Source organism: Pristis pectinata, chromosome 4 (genome assembly GCF_009764475.1).
Source record: "Pristis pectinata isolate sPriPec2 chromosome 4, sPriPec2.1.pri, whole genome shotgun sequence".
NCBI classification, from domain to species: Eukaryota; Metazoa; Chordata; class Chondrichthyes; order Rhinopristiformes; family Pristidae; genus Pristis; species Pristis pectinata.
This window is the reverse complement of record NC_067408.1, coordinates 31,918,609-31,933,617: the sequence shown is the minus strand read 5'-3', so window position 1 is coordinate 31,933,617 and position 15,009 is coordinate 31,918,609. Positions and strand designations below refer to the sequence as shown.

General features: G+C 37.6%; 1 protein-coding gene across 1 annotated transcript in view; it reads left to right on the top strand.

Moving 5' to 3' along the window:
- Positions 1-13,799, top strand: part of LOC127569185 (PH and SEC7 domain-containing protein 2-like) — a 130,161-nt gene extending 116,362 nt beyond the window's left edge. Inside the window, exon 14 of the mRNA XM_052013579.1 lies at positions 13,584-13,799. Coding sequence (XP_051869539.1) covers positions 13,584-13,799 — 216 coding nt within the window. The remainder of the gene's footprint in view (positions 1-13,583) is intronic.
- Positions 13,800-15,009: the final 1,210 nt, after the last annotated feature.

The following is a 15,009-nucleotide window of genomic DNA, read 5'->3' as shown; positions in this document are numbered from 1 at the left end:
GGAAGATTGTATCACTCTCTGTACTTAAAGGAAGTCCTGCATGGCAGCTGCGGAATAACTTGAGGAATAACTTTCATAAAAGAACAACATAGAGATGAGAGAAAAACAGGGAAATTGGGGCTTGGACCTTTTGTGTAGGTGAATGTTCCCATGTGATCGGGTGCCTTGAACGAGTCCTATCCTGTGAGTAGCCTCAAGCCACTGCAGGTTGTGGAATGATCAGAAATCTCTGTATGCAGCTCTAACGTGAATTATCTGAAAATGCTACATTCGTTGATGGAGCAACCAGTGACGTGGTTTCCACAATCCTGAGCATTGAAAACTGGTGGATACTGCATGGGAGACATCACTATCGAAGCAGCAACCTTTTTATTGCCAATCTCAGCGTAATGTACTTCTGTTTGAAGTACACAATATGCAACTTTCAATGTCATGAGATACTGACTGATGCCAGTAAAAATAACAGCCATGCTGAAATGGCTTGTGTATGAAAGTGCCTTGGACAATTTCCTAATGGGTGTAATTTTACCCTGTTACGAACACTAGCACTATCCAACTTGAGTTAAATTGCTTTTATGCATGATTTGGCAAGAAACTGGCAGTAATTGATCCAATTTCCAGGCTTGAATGCATGCTGGAATAAAGGGTCAGAATTAAAAGTGTGGGTGATCAAACATATTGAATGTCCACTGCATAAAAACTTTAAATTCAATCTCAAAGTGAAATTTGCAAGTTTTTTTTTCATTAAAAAAGGATAGAACTTGAAATGTAGAAATATATTTTGGAAGTCTGTATATTATTACATACTCAGTTTCCTGTGATTCAGTATATTTTCCTGAAAGTCATATTCTGGGCTATCAGGAAGTCAACATTTAAATAAATGGTTATTTGTTTAGAAGATTAGCAGAAGTAGCAATTTTCTTTAACTTTACAAGATTTCATTTTAACAAATAACACCTAATATTAATAGTTTTGCTTTTGGAAAGTTTCTTTGGCCATATTTTTTATTTGCTTGCAATCATAACTTACATAGCCCATATAGCCGCAAGAATAATTACTAAACAAAATATTGCCATCAATAACATTGACTCAGATTCTTGGGACAGATCAACAGGTCTTATACTACTGTTCCAAGTTTCCAAGATAATAAATGATGTTCTGCATTCTCCAACAACACGTTTATGTCTAAATCTACAGTCAGAAACGAATGAGGCTTTTCTGCTTTATAAGCAAAATTCTCTTCATATTTGTGCAATACAGTTGCCAAATCCTGTCTTCTGTTTTGGGTGTTCTACAACATCTCATCTTAGAGTATTTTTGCAGTTCTATCCTAGGTCATGTGTTTGACTAATCCAAGATTCCCTCAATTTAAGATGTTTCGATTCTAGCCTTGAGACCTAGGTCAATATTTGATAATACATCCAAGGTAATGATCAGCCAATATGTCTGGTATTAGTTTTATTCACCAGTTTTATCCTCTGTCTCCATTGGATCTTTCTACTATTTTCAAACATATTTGACCATCACAATGGGCATTCCAAACTTAAAACAAAGCAAATATATTTAAAAATAGGATAAACATTTAACAACTAATAGTTATATCGTATAGTTAGATCTTAGCCATCTTCCACTTAAATTCTTAAGTGGACAGAGTTTTGCAAATCCAAGAAGTAAACCAGATCAATAAAACTGATTAGATAATTGCAACTCTGTGGGAACCTAATTGAATAAAATTGTTTCATGGAAATTCATCTGGTGTTTCTTTCAAAAATTTAAAACTGATTTGATTTCATCCTTCTAAATTTAATATTTTTTAAATGTTTTCTAGAATATATTTTGGTTATCCTTTGGTGAAAGGAATCAAGAAACAGTCAATCATATACCAGCTAAACAAATCAAATGGCATTGTTTAATTCTGAAGTATTCATCTTTTCATCCTGAAACATTAGATACTGTATATGCAAGATTCTAGCATAGTTATTGTTAAACTATTTATATAATTAATGGTTTTAGTGAGACAATCAGCAAACAAAACTTGACACAAATAACTTGATTTTAATCACATGCCTAATCAACATTTGCCTCCCTATTAATTTAGAAACAATGATGCCATTTCTTTAATTTATGATTACCTTACTTTACTGAAGAAGTAGATTTACCATGAGCTGTCCTTGAAACTGGTTCTATGCATTTCTGTGCCTGCATTACTATGCTCATTACTGGCTTCTCTGCTGCTATTTAAGGGACAGGGCAGGACCAGAAGGGTTAATTTGGTGTTGCTCATTTTAATCTACGTCTGCTTTCGTCCAGCCATATCTCTATTGCTGGGTAGTTGCATAATATATTCACTGATTTGAAAGAGACATTTTTAGGAAGCAATAACACACCATGGTTACTGAAGGATATGAGCTGAGCCTTCAACCAACATGCTCCACCTCTACCTTTACCAAGTTTTTAAACATTTGCTCATATACAAGTCTGTTCTGTAATTCACCAAATACACCTCCCTCAAAGTGACTCTCTAAATCATCAGAGCTTGACATTACTACACTGGTAATTCCTCCAGGCAGAATGAGTGATACTAACCATCTTGTGCCGGCTTCACAAAAGCTATCAAGTCTACAATTCTCTCTTTGGAGCACTTAGAGCAGTAGTAGAACAGAGCTAAGTACTAAATGTGTCAGTGCCATTGGTCATGTATAGGCTGAGTGAATAACTAAGTGAATGGAGAAACAAGAATAAGGAAGGCACTGTTCACCTTGAACTTTGGGATGCGTTTATCTTCACATCTATTCCCTTCGCTTCAGGCCCCTAAGTGTTGACTATAGCATTTTCATATTAAATGTGTTTTCTAATATATACATTACTCTGCCTCACAAGAAAAGTTTGAAAAATCATTGAGTGACAGCCAAGTGTCTTCTTCAACTTCTGTTTGTTTATAAGTAAATGAATATGTACCATCGTGAAGATCAGCTGCATGCAGAGTTGCTTTGTGCAGTGATAGTTTCAAATGCTAATGCAGCAACAGTTACTGGATATTGTGCAGAAGCAGCTTGGAAACTCTTGTTTTCTCTGGTTGAGAGGAAATGGTATACCTTTCTTATCTGTATGTTACAGTGCAATGTCGACCAACTTTACCTTGGAAGAGGTCCCGAGACTAGTTTTTTCTCCAACTGCTACTACAGTCTGGACATTTGTCATTATTGTTGTTTTCAATTACCACTTCTTGCCAGCTCCTGAAAATGACTTTTGACAGGCTGCCGTCCTGTGAGATCTTTGCAGTACTTCTTCCACAAGCAGCTTCAAACAAACCTCAGCAAATGTAGGTGATTAACCCCTTTCTATAGATATTAGTGCAAGACTTGGCTCAGTGCTCCTATTCCTACAAATGAGGCAAAAGGTTCTGTGTTTAGATTTACTCCACATATCGGAGCACATAATCATGGCAGTTGCTTTAGTGCAGTACTGAGGAAGCGTTGTACTGATGGCAATGTCCTCTTTTAGATGAATGGTACATAATGCCCTTATTATGATATAAAAATCTCATAGCAGTACTCAGAACAGCAGGACCATTGTCCCCAGTGCAAAGGCTAATATTTATTTCTCAACCAACAGTGATAAATCAATTATTTTGTCATTATCTCATTGATATTTTCTCAAGCCTTGCTCCGCACAACTTAGCTGTTGTGCTTGCTTACATTACAACGGTGACTGCACTTCAAAAATAATTCAGAGGAATCGGCTATATAAAGAGGTCATGAAAGATTATTACTTTATTCATTTGGAAAACAGCCAAAATGAAGCAACTCTCAAGACCGAACTACATTGCTTAATGATTCCTGTTTCCTATTATTGTCTGCCCCTGCTGAAGCAGGATCCTGAATGCAGGTCCAGTTATCACATTAAGCAGGTAAATAAGGCTGAATTTGATGAATCCCTGCATTCTCACCTCCAGTATAGCTAGATCTTATTAAATATGATTTCACTACTGCAACATATCATCACTTTAGTTTGCAATAGGAGCATTTTCCCCATCTTTCACCTTTGCATTTCATTGCTAGCTTTGGTTTCAACTCCATTCAAATATTTGATCCAACTCATTTAAAAAGGCAAAGCAAATCAGTGTAAGTGTAATATACCATTGTTAATAGAATTAAGAATCACCATAGGAGATATATATAAATGTTTTATAAATTTTAATTTTAATGTGACTTCTTTTATGTGCAATGGTGTCTTTTCACAGAAATTAGATCAAACTTGCACATGTAGAATCCTTAAATCAAACAAAACCAACAATATTTGAAAATACTGGCTACTTCTGTACTTTTGAATTGTATTCAATTATAAAAAAGCCTTCTCTAATACATAATGTGATGACAAATAGGAAGAGCAGCTGAAGTCACATGAGACCAAACGGAGACAGATTACAACGGAATTGGCAGAACACAGTGCTCAACCTCCTGGGAAGAATGTCAAATCTAAAGAAGCAGAGGAATACCGACTTAAAGAACATTATTTAATATTTGAGGTGAGAATGCTATTTGAAATGCAAGAATCTATATAGAATGTGTAGTGTTAGGCCACTGAACATCAAATGATATCCTGTGATGTTACAAAAGAGAAATGGCAGTTAAGCCGTGTATTTATTTGGCATTCAAGACTAATCATGATACACCTTTGCAAACCTTCAATCTACAGCAGTTGAAAGTCGTGCTAAGAAAGGCCATTTTTACCAATTTAAGTATTTATATGCAAAAATGTTAAAAGGAATGGTTACGGCCTGATGTAAATTCTTGGAAGAAATAGACTTCTGGTTTCCAGTTACAGCATCATTGTAAATTAATTCACAAGGAATTTATTTAATGTTATCTTAAGTTGCACTCAGACTAATTCTTCTGCCAATATGAAAAAACTGTATTGTGAAGATCAAAGGGTAAACATTGCCCTGGGTTGACTGCACTGAATGAACACCAGAATATCAGCTACCTAATCCATGCCCCTCCCAAAAGTTGGTTCTATTAACTTTCATGGAATAAAATATTTCTATTGCCCTCAGGTTCACCTCTGTTTCTTTTTCCTGCAGCCACACTCCCCATTTATGGCTCTGTGTTTCCTATCCTGTTGAAGGCTTAACTGCCATAGCTATTCCATGAGGCATCATGGGCTACAAGCAACAATTAGGCTTCGGGTAGCAGATACTGAAGCCCCAACCCCAGACCTTCCTGATGGCCTTTTTGGTCTTTAATCTTCTTTTAATTGTCTCTGATAACATAAAACGTTTAAGAAGAGTTCAAGCAGAATAAATAACCAAACATAAAGATTACTTAAAACATTTACTTAATTTTACTAGTTTCTGTTAGCTTTAATTCAACACTAAGTAAACTAAAGAAGGTTAAAAAAAATCATTGAACTTTTTAATCAATGCTGACAATACCATTAAAATAAATAGGGTTGTGCTTCTTATCCCAGTTAGTCAACTCTGGCATAAAGCTGAGGGGTCAGATGTTTGTACTCTACCCCTAGACCAGAGCTGTGTCCCGTGATGGTGTGGCATCTGACAACCAGTTTGTTTCTGACTTTGGCATTGCAGTGAGCAGGTGCAAAGCCAAAGAACAGTGTGTCTTTGTGATATTGTCAGTCACAGATGAACATGTTTTGACCTAATGTTGGGGGGATGGCAGGATGGTTGCCATGACGGCCTGATACTCAGACATCCAATCAACACTAGCAGCCAGTGGGAATTTCACTCCCTGATTTGGCAGTTGACTGAGCTGTTGTTGGAGAAATAACAATCTTGCAACCTCTATTACTCACTATTTAAATTACATAGATGGAAAATTGCATTTGAAGACCCACAATTTCCCAACTAATGTTTATTGTGAGCAACAGATTTACAATGAGCACCTAATTAGGAACAAAATCCTTGTATAACAAAAGATTCACATTCAATGAATTATGGAACCACTTTCTTGGTATATAAAAAAACAATAGAGAGTAGTCTGCATTGCAATAAAACATTCAAATTAAAGATAATTGTACATGATGTTATGTCTTTTCAAGCTAATGGCAGTGTTCCACGATATTTTATTGTCATGTTTGAATTAATTCTCCCATTCTCTTCATACAATTATGCAAACATTTTAGTAAAGATAACATTTGTGTGACAGAATAACTACTTGTTAAAATCCTGTTATGTAACACCCCACACAGTAATTGACTCTTTAATTTATTCTGTCCTACTTTTACCTGAAGCCATTTGCACATTTGAACAAATTTATGGTCTTCAAACCAGCATTTCTGTGGGTAATCTCCTCAATACATTAATAATCTTTGTGCAGGGCACTTTATTGATCTAGACTAGAATTTCTCTTGGTGAATGTTTTTCAGTGACAGGATTTAGGAATTTGATTAACAGTGGCTGCCTTGGTTGTCTACCAACAATGTTCTTTTTCATGAAAACTGTCCAGAGAGTTTCATTAGTGAAAGTAACTCCATAATGAGTCAGATTGTGCTGATTAGTTCTACAGAGAAATGGCAGCTAGCTGCAGTGCACGTTAGTGTATTCTAGACTTCTGGACCTGCACAATGTACCATGGAATTACTAGTACACCGGAGATCAGATGCAGGTACACCTGACCTTTCGGTCTGACTCTGAATACATCCGAGGGTGTTCCATAACATGCTGAGCTAAGGAGTTAGTTATGCATACACTAGCCATAGCCAGCATATCTAGTGCAATCTATTCATTTGAATGTATTCAATGCAAGAGAAGTTTAGTAAGTTTTTTGTTTATTTTTGCCTATTCCACTCAATGTTTTTGCTTTTGATTTACGAAAAGAATGATGTACCTTAAAATTAGTGTTTTTTTTAAAGTGAAGCAGAACTTTGATAAGTGTGAGGAAGGCCTCCAAGATAATACACTTCTGCTTCTGCTCTCTCCAGTACTTTCTTGTGCACTTCATAAACAGCTCGAGCAGAACATCTCCAATGTGCAGTGAAATCTGGTCCAGCAGTTGTTAAATCTTTTTCTCAGAAAACATGACAACAAAAAGACAGACATTGACCAGCAACCTCAAATCGGCAAATGGCCTTGAATTAATGGATAAACCCTTTACATAATGTTGCTATTCTAGGCCATTATGTAACAAGGCTGAAACTATTATGTGGTGCTTGGATATGTCATTTAAAGACCTAATCTTCAGCAATGGCCAACTCCACTTACAGGATAGTCACAGAACAGAGGCCTCAAGGCATTGGGAGCTGCACAGTGGCAAAAGATTAATGCAACTATGATGTAATACAGCCGGGCAGTGGTGGAGTAAGTGCATTTAGCAGATTGGATAAAAAAAATGGTCCGAATGAATGAACCAGCTTTCTTAACCCATTTTTCCAAGCTCTAAGGCATTTCCTTGCAAAAGTAAAATGGCTTTTGTTGTGAATTATTACCTCAACTTACACATTTTCCTCAATTTCCTCATTTTCATTCCGCATCTGGAGATTTCCCTCAGTCCTTCTCTGTCACAGGATATCAGACAAGAGAGAAAAAAGTATTCTGTAGGTCAGGTAATACCAGTATGCCACTGGATACATCATTAATCTACAGCCAGATAATACCAGAATTTCTGTGGATACATCTTTAATCTACCAGTTGTATCTACAAACCCACATTGCCATGTAGGGCTTTCTTCACTGCTTGATAATGCCTTGCTGCAGTAATGGATAGGAAAATCCTTCAGCAATACCACGTAAAGGGTTTAAGCATTAATTCTAGGCTGTTTGTTAATTTGAGGTTGTTGGTCAACTGTCTCTTTGTTGTCCTGTTTTCTGATAATGAAATACAAGGAGATTTAACTCTGCTTGACTGGACTTCTCTGCTTGTCAAAGGTTTTCTACTTGGGCTACCTTTACAGCTGAAAATACAGGAGAGAGCATGAATAGAGGAGTGTATTATCCAGGACACCATAACCACATCTTTTTCAGGCACCAACTCTTCAGGGGAGCAATGTTGTGTAGTGTTTCTTAAGTGGTTTTATTCCCCTGAAGGTGAAAAGATTCGATCTTCTGTCTATTAACTGTACCAGGACTTCCAAGGTGATGAAATAAAATCCAGATGGCCTGTCAGTCTTTCAGACTATCAGTTTGTTCTGAAATTCTGCATTCTGTCTACACTAAGCTTCATCTCCCCTGCTGGTTTTAAGTGGCATCACCCTGAAATGACATTCAGCTGATTAATAGTATCTGTCTGCCATATTATAATGAGGTGACAGCACTAATTTCACATGCTGCCTGGGATCAAGCAAATAGGCCTGTGAATTGCAAACTCAAATGAAAAGCAAATTGAAAGGATTCTTCAGTGGAAGTCATAGTTAGCCTCCTCATCTTGTATTACTGTGTCACATACCTCAAGATCAGAGAAAGTGTTAATTACAATACCATTGGGATTTTCCAAGGTCATCAGCATCTGCTGTATGTTCCGCAATTTTCCAGTATAAAGAAACCTTATTATAACATTGATGGCATGAACATTGGTGGAGTTATGGATAGTGAGGAAAGTTGTCAAAGAATACAGCAGGATGTAGATGTGGAAATTTGAATGGAGAAATGACAGATGGAGTTTAATCCAGACGTGTAAGGCAACGCATTATGGGAGGTCAAATGCAAGAGGGAAGGAGGACCCTTAGGCACATTGATGTACAGAGGGATCTTGGGGTGCAAGTCCACAGCTCCCTGAAAGTGGCAATGCAAGTGGATAGGATTGTGAAGAAAGCGTACAGCATGCATGACTTCATTATTCAGGGCATTGAGAATAAAGATTTGGAATTAATATTGCAGCTATACAAAACTTTGATTAGGCCACATTTGGAGTATCGGGTGCAGTTCTGGTCACCACATTACAGGAAAGATATAGGGCCTCTGGAGAGGGTGCGGAAGAGGCCTACCAGGATGTTGCCTAGATTGGGGTATTAGCTATAAGGAGAGGTTGGACAAACTTGGGATTGTTTTCTCTGGAGCATCAGAGGCTGAGGGGCGACCTGATATGAGAATATAAAATTATGAGAGGCGTAGATAGGCAGAGTGTTTTTCCTTGGATGGAAATGTCAAATAGTAGGAGAGCATAGATTTAAAGTGAGAGGGGAAATGTTTAAAGGAGATCTCAGAGGCAAGTTTTTTTTTACACACAAAGTGGTAAAAAAAAGCACTTCAAGAAGAAATTGTACAAGCAGATACCATAACAATGTTTAAGAGGCATTTAGGCAGACACATGAACAAGCAGGAAATAGAGGGGTACGGATTAGAAACAGGCAGATGGGATTAGTTTAGGTCAGCGCAGACATGGTGGGTTCAGGGGCCTGCTCCTGTGCAGTACTGCTCTATGTTCTAAAGGAAAATGCAGCTAACCCAGTGCTGACCAGAAGAACTTTACCAGTGCAACATAGGGACCAAATATTCGAGCTGCCCTGTAAGAAATCTTACTGCACCTAAAATGGTGGATTAAAACATGTTTCTTAAATTATTTACCTTGCCACTCACTCCCTCTCTTTAAAAGCTTCCTCAGTATTATTTATGACGTTGTTCTTGCTGTCATTCTTATAAATTATGGTCAATTGGCAATTTAATTTCTGTGACCTGAAATTAAATTGCAAATTGACCATAATTTATAAGAATGATTTTCTACATTAAAGGCATTCTATAAATGGCACAATATAAATAGGAGTCTAACTGTCAGATCTTCTTAAGAGGTGACTTATAGTCCAGGAGGTCGTCCTGAATATGGCGAACAAATTTCTCCATGATCCAAATCTTCTGCTGAATAACTTCTCTCATTAACATTGCCAATAAGAGTTGAATCCTTTGGATCTGCAGCTGAAGGAGAACTTGAACTGGATTCTGCTATTTCTGTTGTTGCCACTTGCATTTCATTGCTGTCACCTTCAAGTTCACCATTTAAGTCATAGCATCATAGGTGTTTGCAGTACAAAATGAAGGTTCTTTGATCAGCATGTCCATGCTGGCTGAAACTGAGATATTGAGAATTATCCCATGTCCTTAATAGAACATAGAACAGCACAGCACCGCACCGTAACAGGCCCTTTGGATCACAATGTCTGGGCTGAACATGATGCCAAATTAAACTAATCCCTTCTGCCTGCACATGATCCATATCCTTCCATTCCCTAAGTATTCATGTGCCTATATAAAAGCCTCTTGAACACCATTATTGTGCCTGCTTCCACTACCACCCTTGGCAAAGCGTTTCAGGCACCCACCACTCTGTAAAACTTGCCCCGCTCATCCCTTTTAAAACTTTCCCCTATCTCACCTTAAAGCTATGGCCTCTAGTATTTGACATTTCTAACCTGAAAAAAAAGTATTCTGCTTGTCTACCCTATCTATGCCTCTTATAATTTTATAAACTTCTATCAGGTTTCTCCTCAGCCTCCAACGCTCCAGAGAAAACAACCCAAGTTTGTCCAACCTCTCCTTATAGCTAATACCTTCTAATCCAGGCAGTATCCTGGTAAACCCATTCTGAACCCTCTCCTAAACCTCCACATCCTTCCTGTAATGGGGCGATCAGAACTGCACTCAATACTCCAAGTGAGGCCTAACCAAAGTTTTATACAACTGCAACATGACTTCCTGACTCTTGCACTCAGTGCCCCTAGCGATGAAGGCAAGCATGCCATACGCCTTCTTTACCACTCTATCTACTTGTGTTGCCACATTCATGGAGGTATGGACTTGGATACCAAGATCCCTCTGTGTATCATTTAGTTCAAAGTGTCTTCAGGTTATCAGGTGCTTTTTGAATGTGAAAAGTCAAATCACAATTCCTTTCTAGACTTTTGTACAGAGTGGGTCATTCAAGATGGCATACCAGCACCATCCTCTCATGAGAAGTAAGGGATGATAGACAATAGACAATAGGAGCAGAAGTAGACCATTCGGCCCTTCGAGTCCGCACCGCCATTTTGAGATCATTGGCTGATCCTCAACAATCAATATCCTGTTCCTGCCTTGTCCCCATATCCCTTGATTCCCCTATCTATAAGAAACCTATCTAGCTCCTTCTTGAAAGTGCCCAGAGAATTGGCCTCCACTGCCCTCTGAGGCAGTGCATTCCACAAATTCACAACCCTCTGGGAGAAGAAGTTTTTCCTCACCTCTGTCCTAAATGGCCTAGCCCTTATTCTTAAATCATGCCCCCGGTCCTGGACTTCCCCAACATCTGGAACATATTTCCTGTCTCTATCTTGTCCAATCCCTTAATAATCCTGTATGTTTCAATCAGATCCCCTCTCAATCTTCTCAATTCCAGCATGTACAATCCCAGTCTCTCCAACCTCTCGGCATAAGACAGTCCCGACATCCCCGGAATTAACCTCGTAAACCTACGCTGCACACCCTCTACAGCCAGGATATCCTTCCTTAACCCTGGAGACCAAAACTGTACACAATACTCCAGGAGTGGTCTCACCAGGGCCCTGTACAAATGCAAAAGAATCTCTTTGCTTTTGTACTCAATTCCCCTTGTAATACAGGCCAACATTCCATTAGCCTTCATCACTGTCTGCTGCACTTGCTCATTCACTTTCAGTGACTGATGAACAAGGACTCCTCAATCCCTTTGTATTTCCCCCTTACCTAACTCCACACCATTCAGATAATAATCCGCCTTCCTGTTCCTGCTCCCAAAGTGGATAATCTCACACTTATCTACATTAAACTTCATCTGCCAAGTATCTGCCCACTTACCCAACCTATCCAAATCACCTTGAATTCTCCTAACTTCCTCTACACATGTCGCACTGCCACCCAACTTTGTATCATCAGCAAACTTGCTAATGTTATTCACAATGCCTTCATCTAAATCATCAACATAGATCGTAAACAGCTGTGGTCCCAGCACCGAGCCCTGTGGCACCCCGCTAGTCACGGCCTGCCATTCTGAGAAACATCCACTCACCCCTGCCCTTTGTTTCCTATCCGCCAACCAGTTGAATAATTACTGCCCATTGCCATTGGATGGTCACATAAGTAATGAACATTTTTGCAGTTTCTTGGTGGTTTAAAACTCTATAACAGGATGTGGACTATTATGTGGATGCTGCTGACTCTGTATCAGTAAGTTGTAGTTTGTCAGATCAGATACACAGTCCTAACAAGGCTGTGATATTGAATATCATGAAACAAATGCAGCATTATGGTTAAAATCATTTCACCACGTAACAAGTCAGAGTGTTCTGTTAAAGATATGCAGCAACGACTATTGTAATTTTTTCCAAAATAAATCTTTTCAAGGACTGACTGCAATTACAAAATTGTCATAATTTGGACAGTTTGGGGGAAAAAAGTCATTGGGCTAGAAAAGGTCATAGACTTTGGATATGCAAACTTTCACAAAGCCTTAATTCCACAACCTCTTCCTTCATAGAGATCATGGAGGCTGGTTTGTGGAAATGAGTGGGAGCAATGATGATTGATGGGAGAAGAGGACTGGAGTGGGTGGGAGAAGATTAGTGTTATGTGCACAGAATTGGATTGTGGAATAATCGGCAAGGCCATGAGGACTTGGGGGAGTTGTATGAAGGCAGACACTACAGATGGAAAGATTGGGGGAAGAAAAAGGGAATTTAAGAAAAATTAAGTCACTGTGCTCCCTGGCAGCTACCCAATTAGGGCTCAGTCATTTAATTAAAGCAGGAGCAGTCCTCAACCCTGCATCGGGATTCATTTCAGAGGGTAATAAAAGCACCTTTCACGGACTGCATGTCCAATAGAATTTCATGAAGCAGACAGCAAGAATATGTTGTACACCACCTTGTATATGAGTACCATACACACATATCTGTAGGAATGCATGTCAGGAAATGCATATGCTTAAAGAACCCAATCGTTCTTCACAATTAGATTTTTTATAAGATTCACTTGCATAACACCATGTGGGAGAATATCAAGGCCATTGTAAAGTCTCAAACCAAAAACTGTAGATGCTGGAAATCTAAAATAAAAACAGAAGTTGCTGGAAACAATCAGCAGGTCAGACAGCATTTTCGGTTTTTATTATATTCTGTCATATTACATTATTAGATACATATAGCATGTACCACCAGGCTCAAGGACAGCTTCTATCCCACTGCTGTAAGACAATTGAACAGTTCCCCAGGACGATAGGATGGACCCTTGACCTCACAATCTACCTCATTATGATCTTGCACCTTATTGTCTACCTGCACTGCACTTTCTCTGTAACTGTAACACTTTATTCTGCACTCTTGTTATTGTCTTACCTTGTACAACTTCAATGCGCTGTTGTAATGAATTGATCTGTATGAACAGTATGCAAGACAAGTTTTTCACTGCACCTTGGTACATCTGACAATAATAAACCAATTTACCAATTTTACATTCTGAAGTTTCTTTACATTTTTAAAAATATCAAATAATCATTGAATTCAGTTTGAGATAATAGATCCTTGTTTTTCACCTTTTAAACAAAAGTTTATCGGAATCATTTTCTATTGTTTAGCAGTGTGTCCTCTACATTAAACTTACTCTTGGATTATAATTTTCTTCTACAGAAAAATCGATATGAAGCATATATTAACCTACTGAAGGCAAAACTAAAGGTAGGAACTGATGATCTGGAAAAAATTGAGGCAATTATTTTCAACATTGAAAATGATGAAAGTTCCTTGAGGAAGACTCAGTCTAGTCCTTCTCTAAACCAAGGACATTTTTCTCTAAATGGCAAAATGGAAAAGGACATTATAGAACAGAAAACTTATCTCAAGTAAGAATTTACAAACTTGTATGGAATAAACCATGGCAAGCTCACGATATACATCTTTGATAGTTCAGAAGTATATTGGGCATAATTTTTAATATTCTGTTGTATTTTTGAAGATCCCACATATCCTGTATCCCAACACCGCTTAAAATCTTTATTATTTATTCTCCTCACCATTATTCTGTTCCTTCAAACCACTTTAGGATTTTATTGAACTTATCAGAATAAAATACAAATAGGCCATTATAAGGCTTATTATTTATTTTTTTTAATCCAGCCCAGCTAATCTATTTTTTCATCATTGCGTCATGTACAGCCTAATAAAAAAAAGAATACATTTCTTCCAAAACTTTGATCCCAAAGTTTTTATTGATCTGTCAGGCATGTTTTCAGCAGAATTATTTTTCCACCAAATTTCTTTAAATTCACTTTCAATTTGAATGGAACCAAATTTTAGATGCAGATTGCAAAGCTTAGCTGTATAATATGTGTGTATTTAGTACAAGCAACCAAGGACAAATTTCTATCCTGATTTCTCCTTGGTTCTGCAGCCTGTTGCTTAATTATATTTGGCTATTTCATTGGCTTGTATGTTTGAACATTAGTCTCCACTTACGACTACTTTCAAAAAATTCCCTGCATTTTTTAAAGCTTGTTATTTTCCAAAAATTCATTTATTGCAGTGAGATATTAAATGGGTAACAGACTTTTATAGCATTACTCCTAGCCACTTTCAAGCTGCACTGCATTACAGGGCTTAAAGAGTTTTAATATTCCTGGAAAAATCAGGCAATAGTTTTATAAACATTTGTTTCTAAAATGTTGTTTATAAGTATTCACATTGTATATTATGATGATATAGCTCAAATAAAATTGAGTTCCTAAATTGCCTGTCATTATGATTAACATTACATATGAACACAGTAGTATGCATGCTGGGAATCTCCTATTAGTGTCAACAGAGAAAGGAAGGCCTAACTTTTCTTATTATTACTGCAATTTGTTACTTTCAATCTCTAATATTTCATATTTAATTTTACATATTAGCTTGTTTACTCCTTGAACAACTAGATTTAATTTTCTTTAATAATTATTGTCAGATATTGTACAGAAATACTGTTGCATACACAGTACCATTTTGTGTATGTGTGATGTGAACAATGTTAAATGGAGCTTTCAATAATTAAGTACATTTCTCCATTTTTCATGAGAGGATA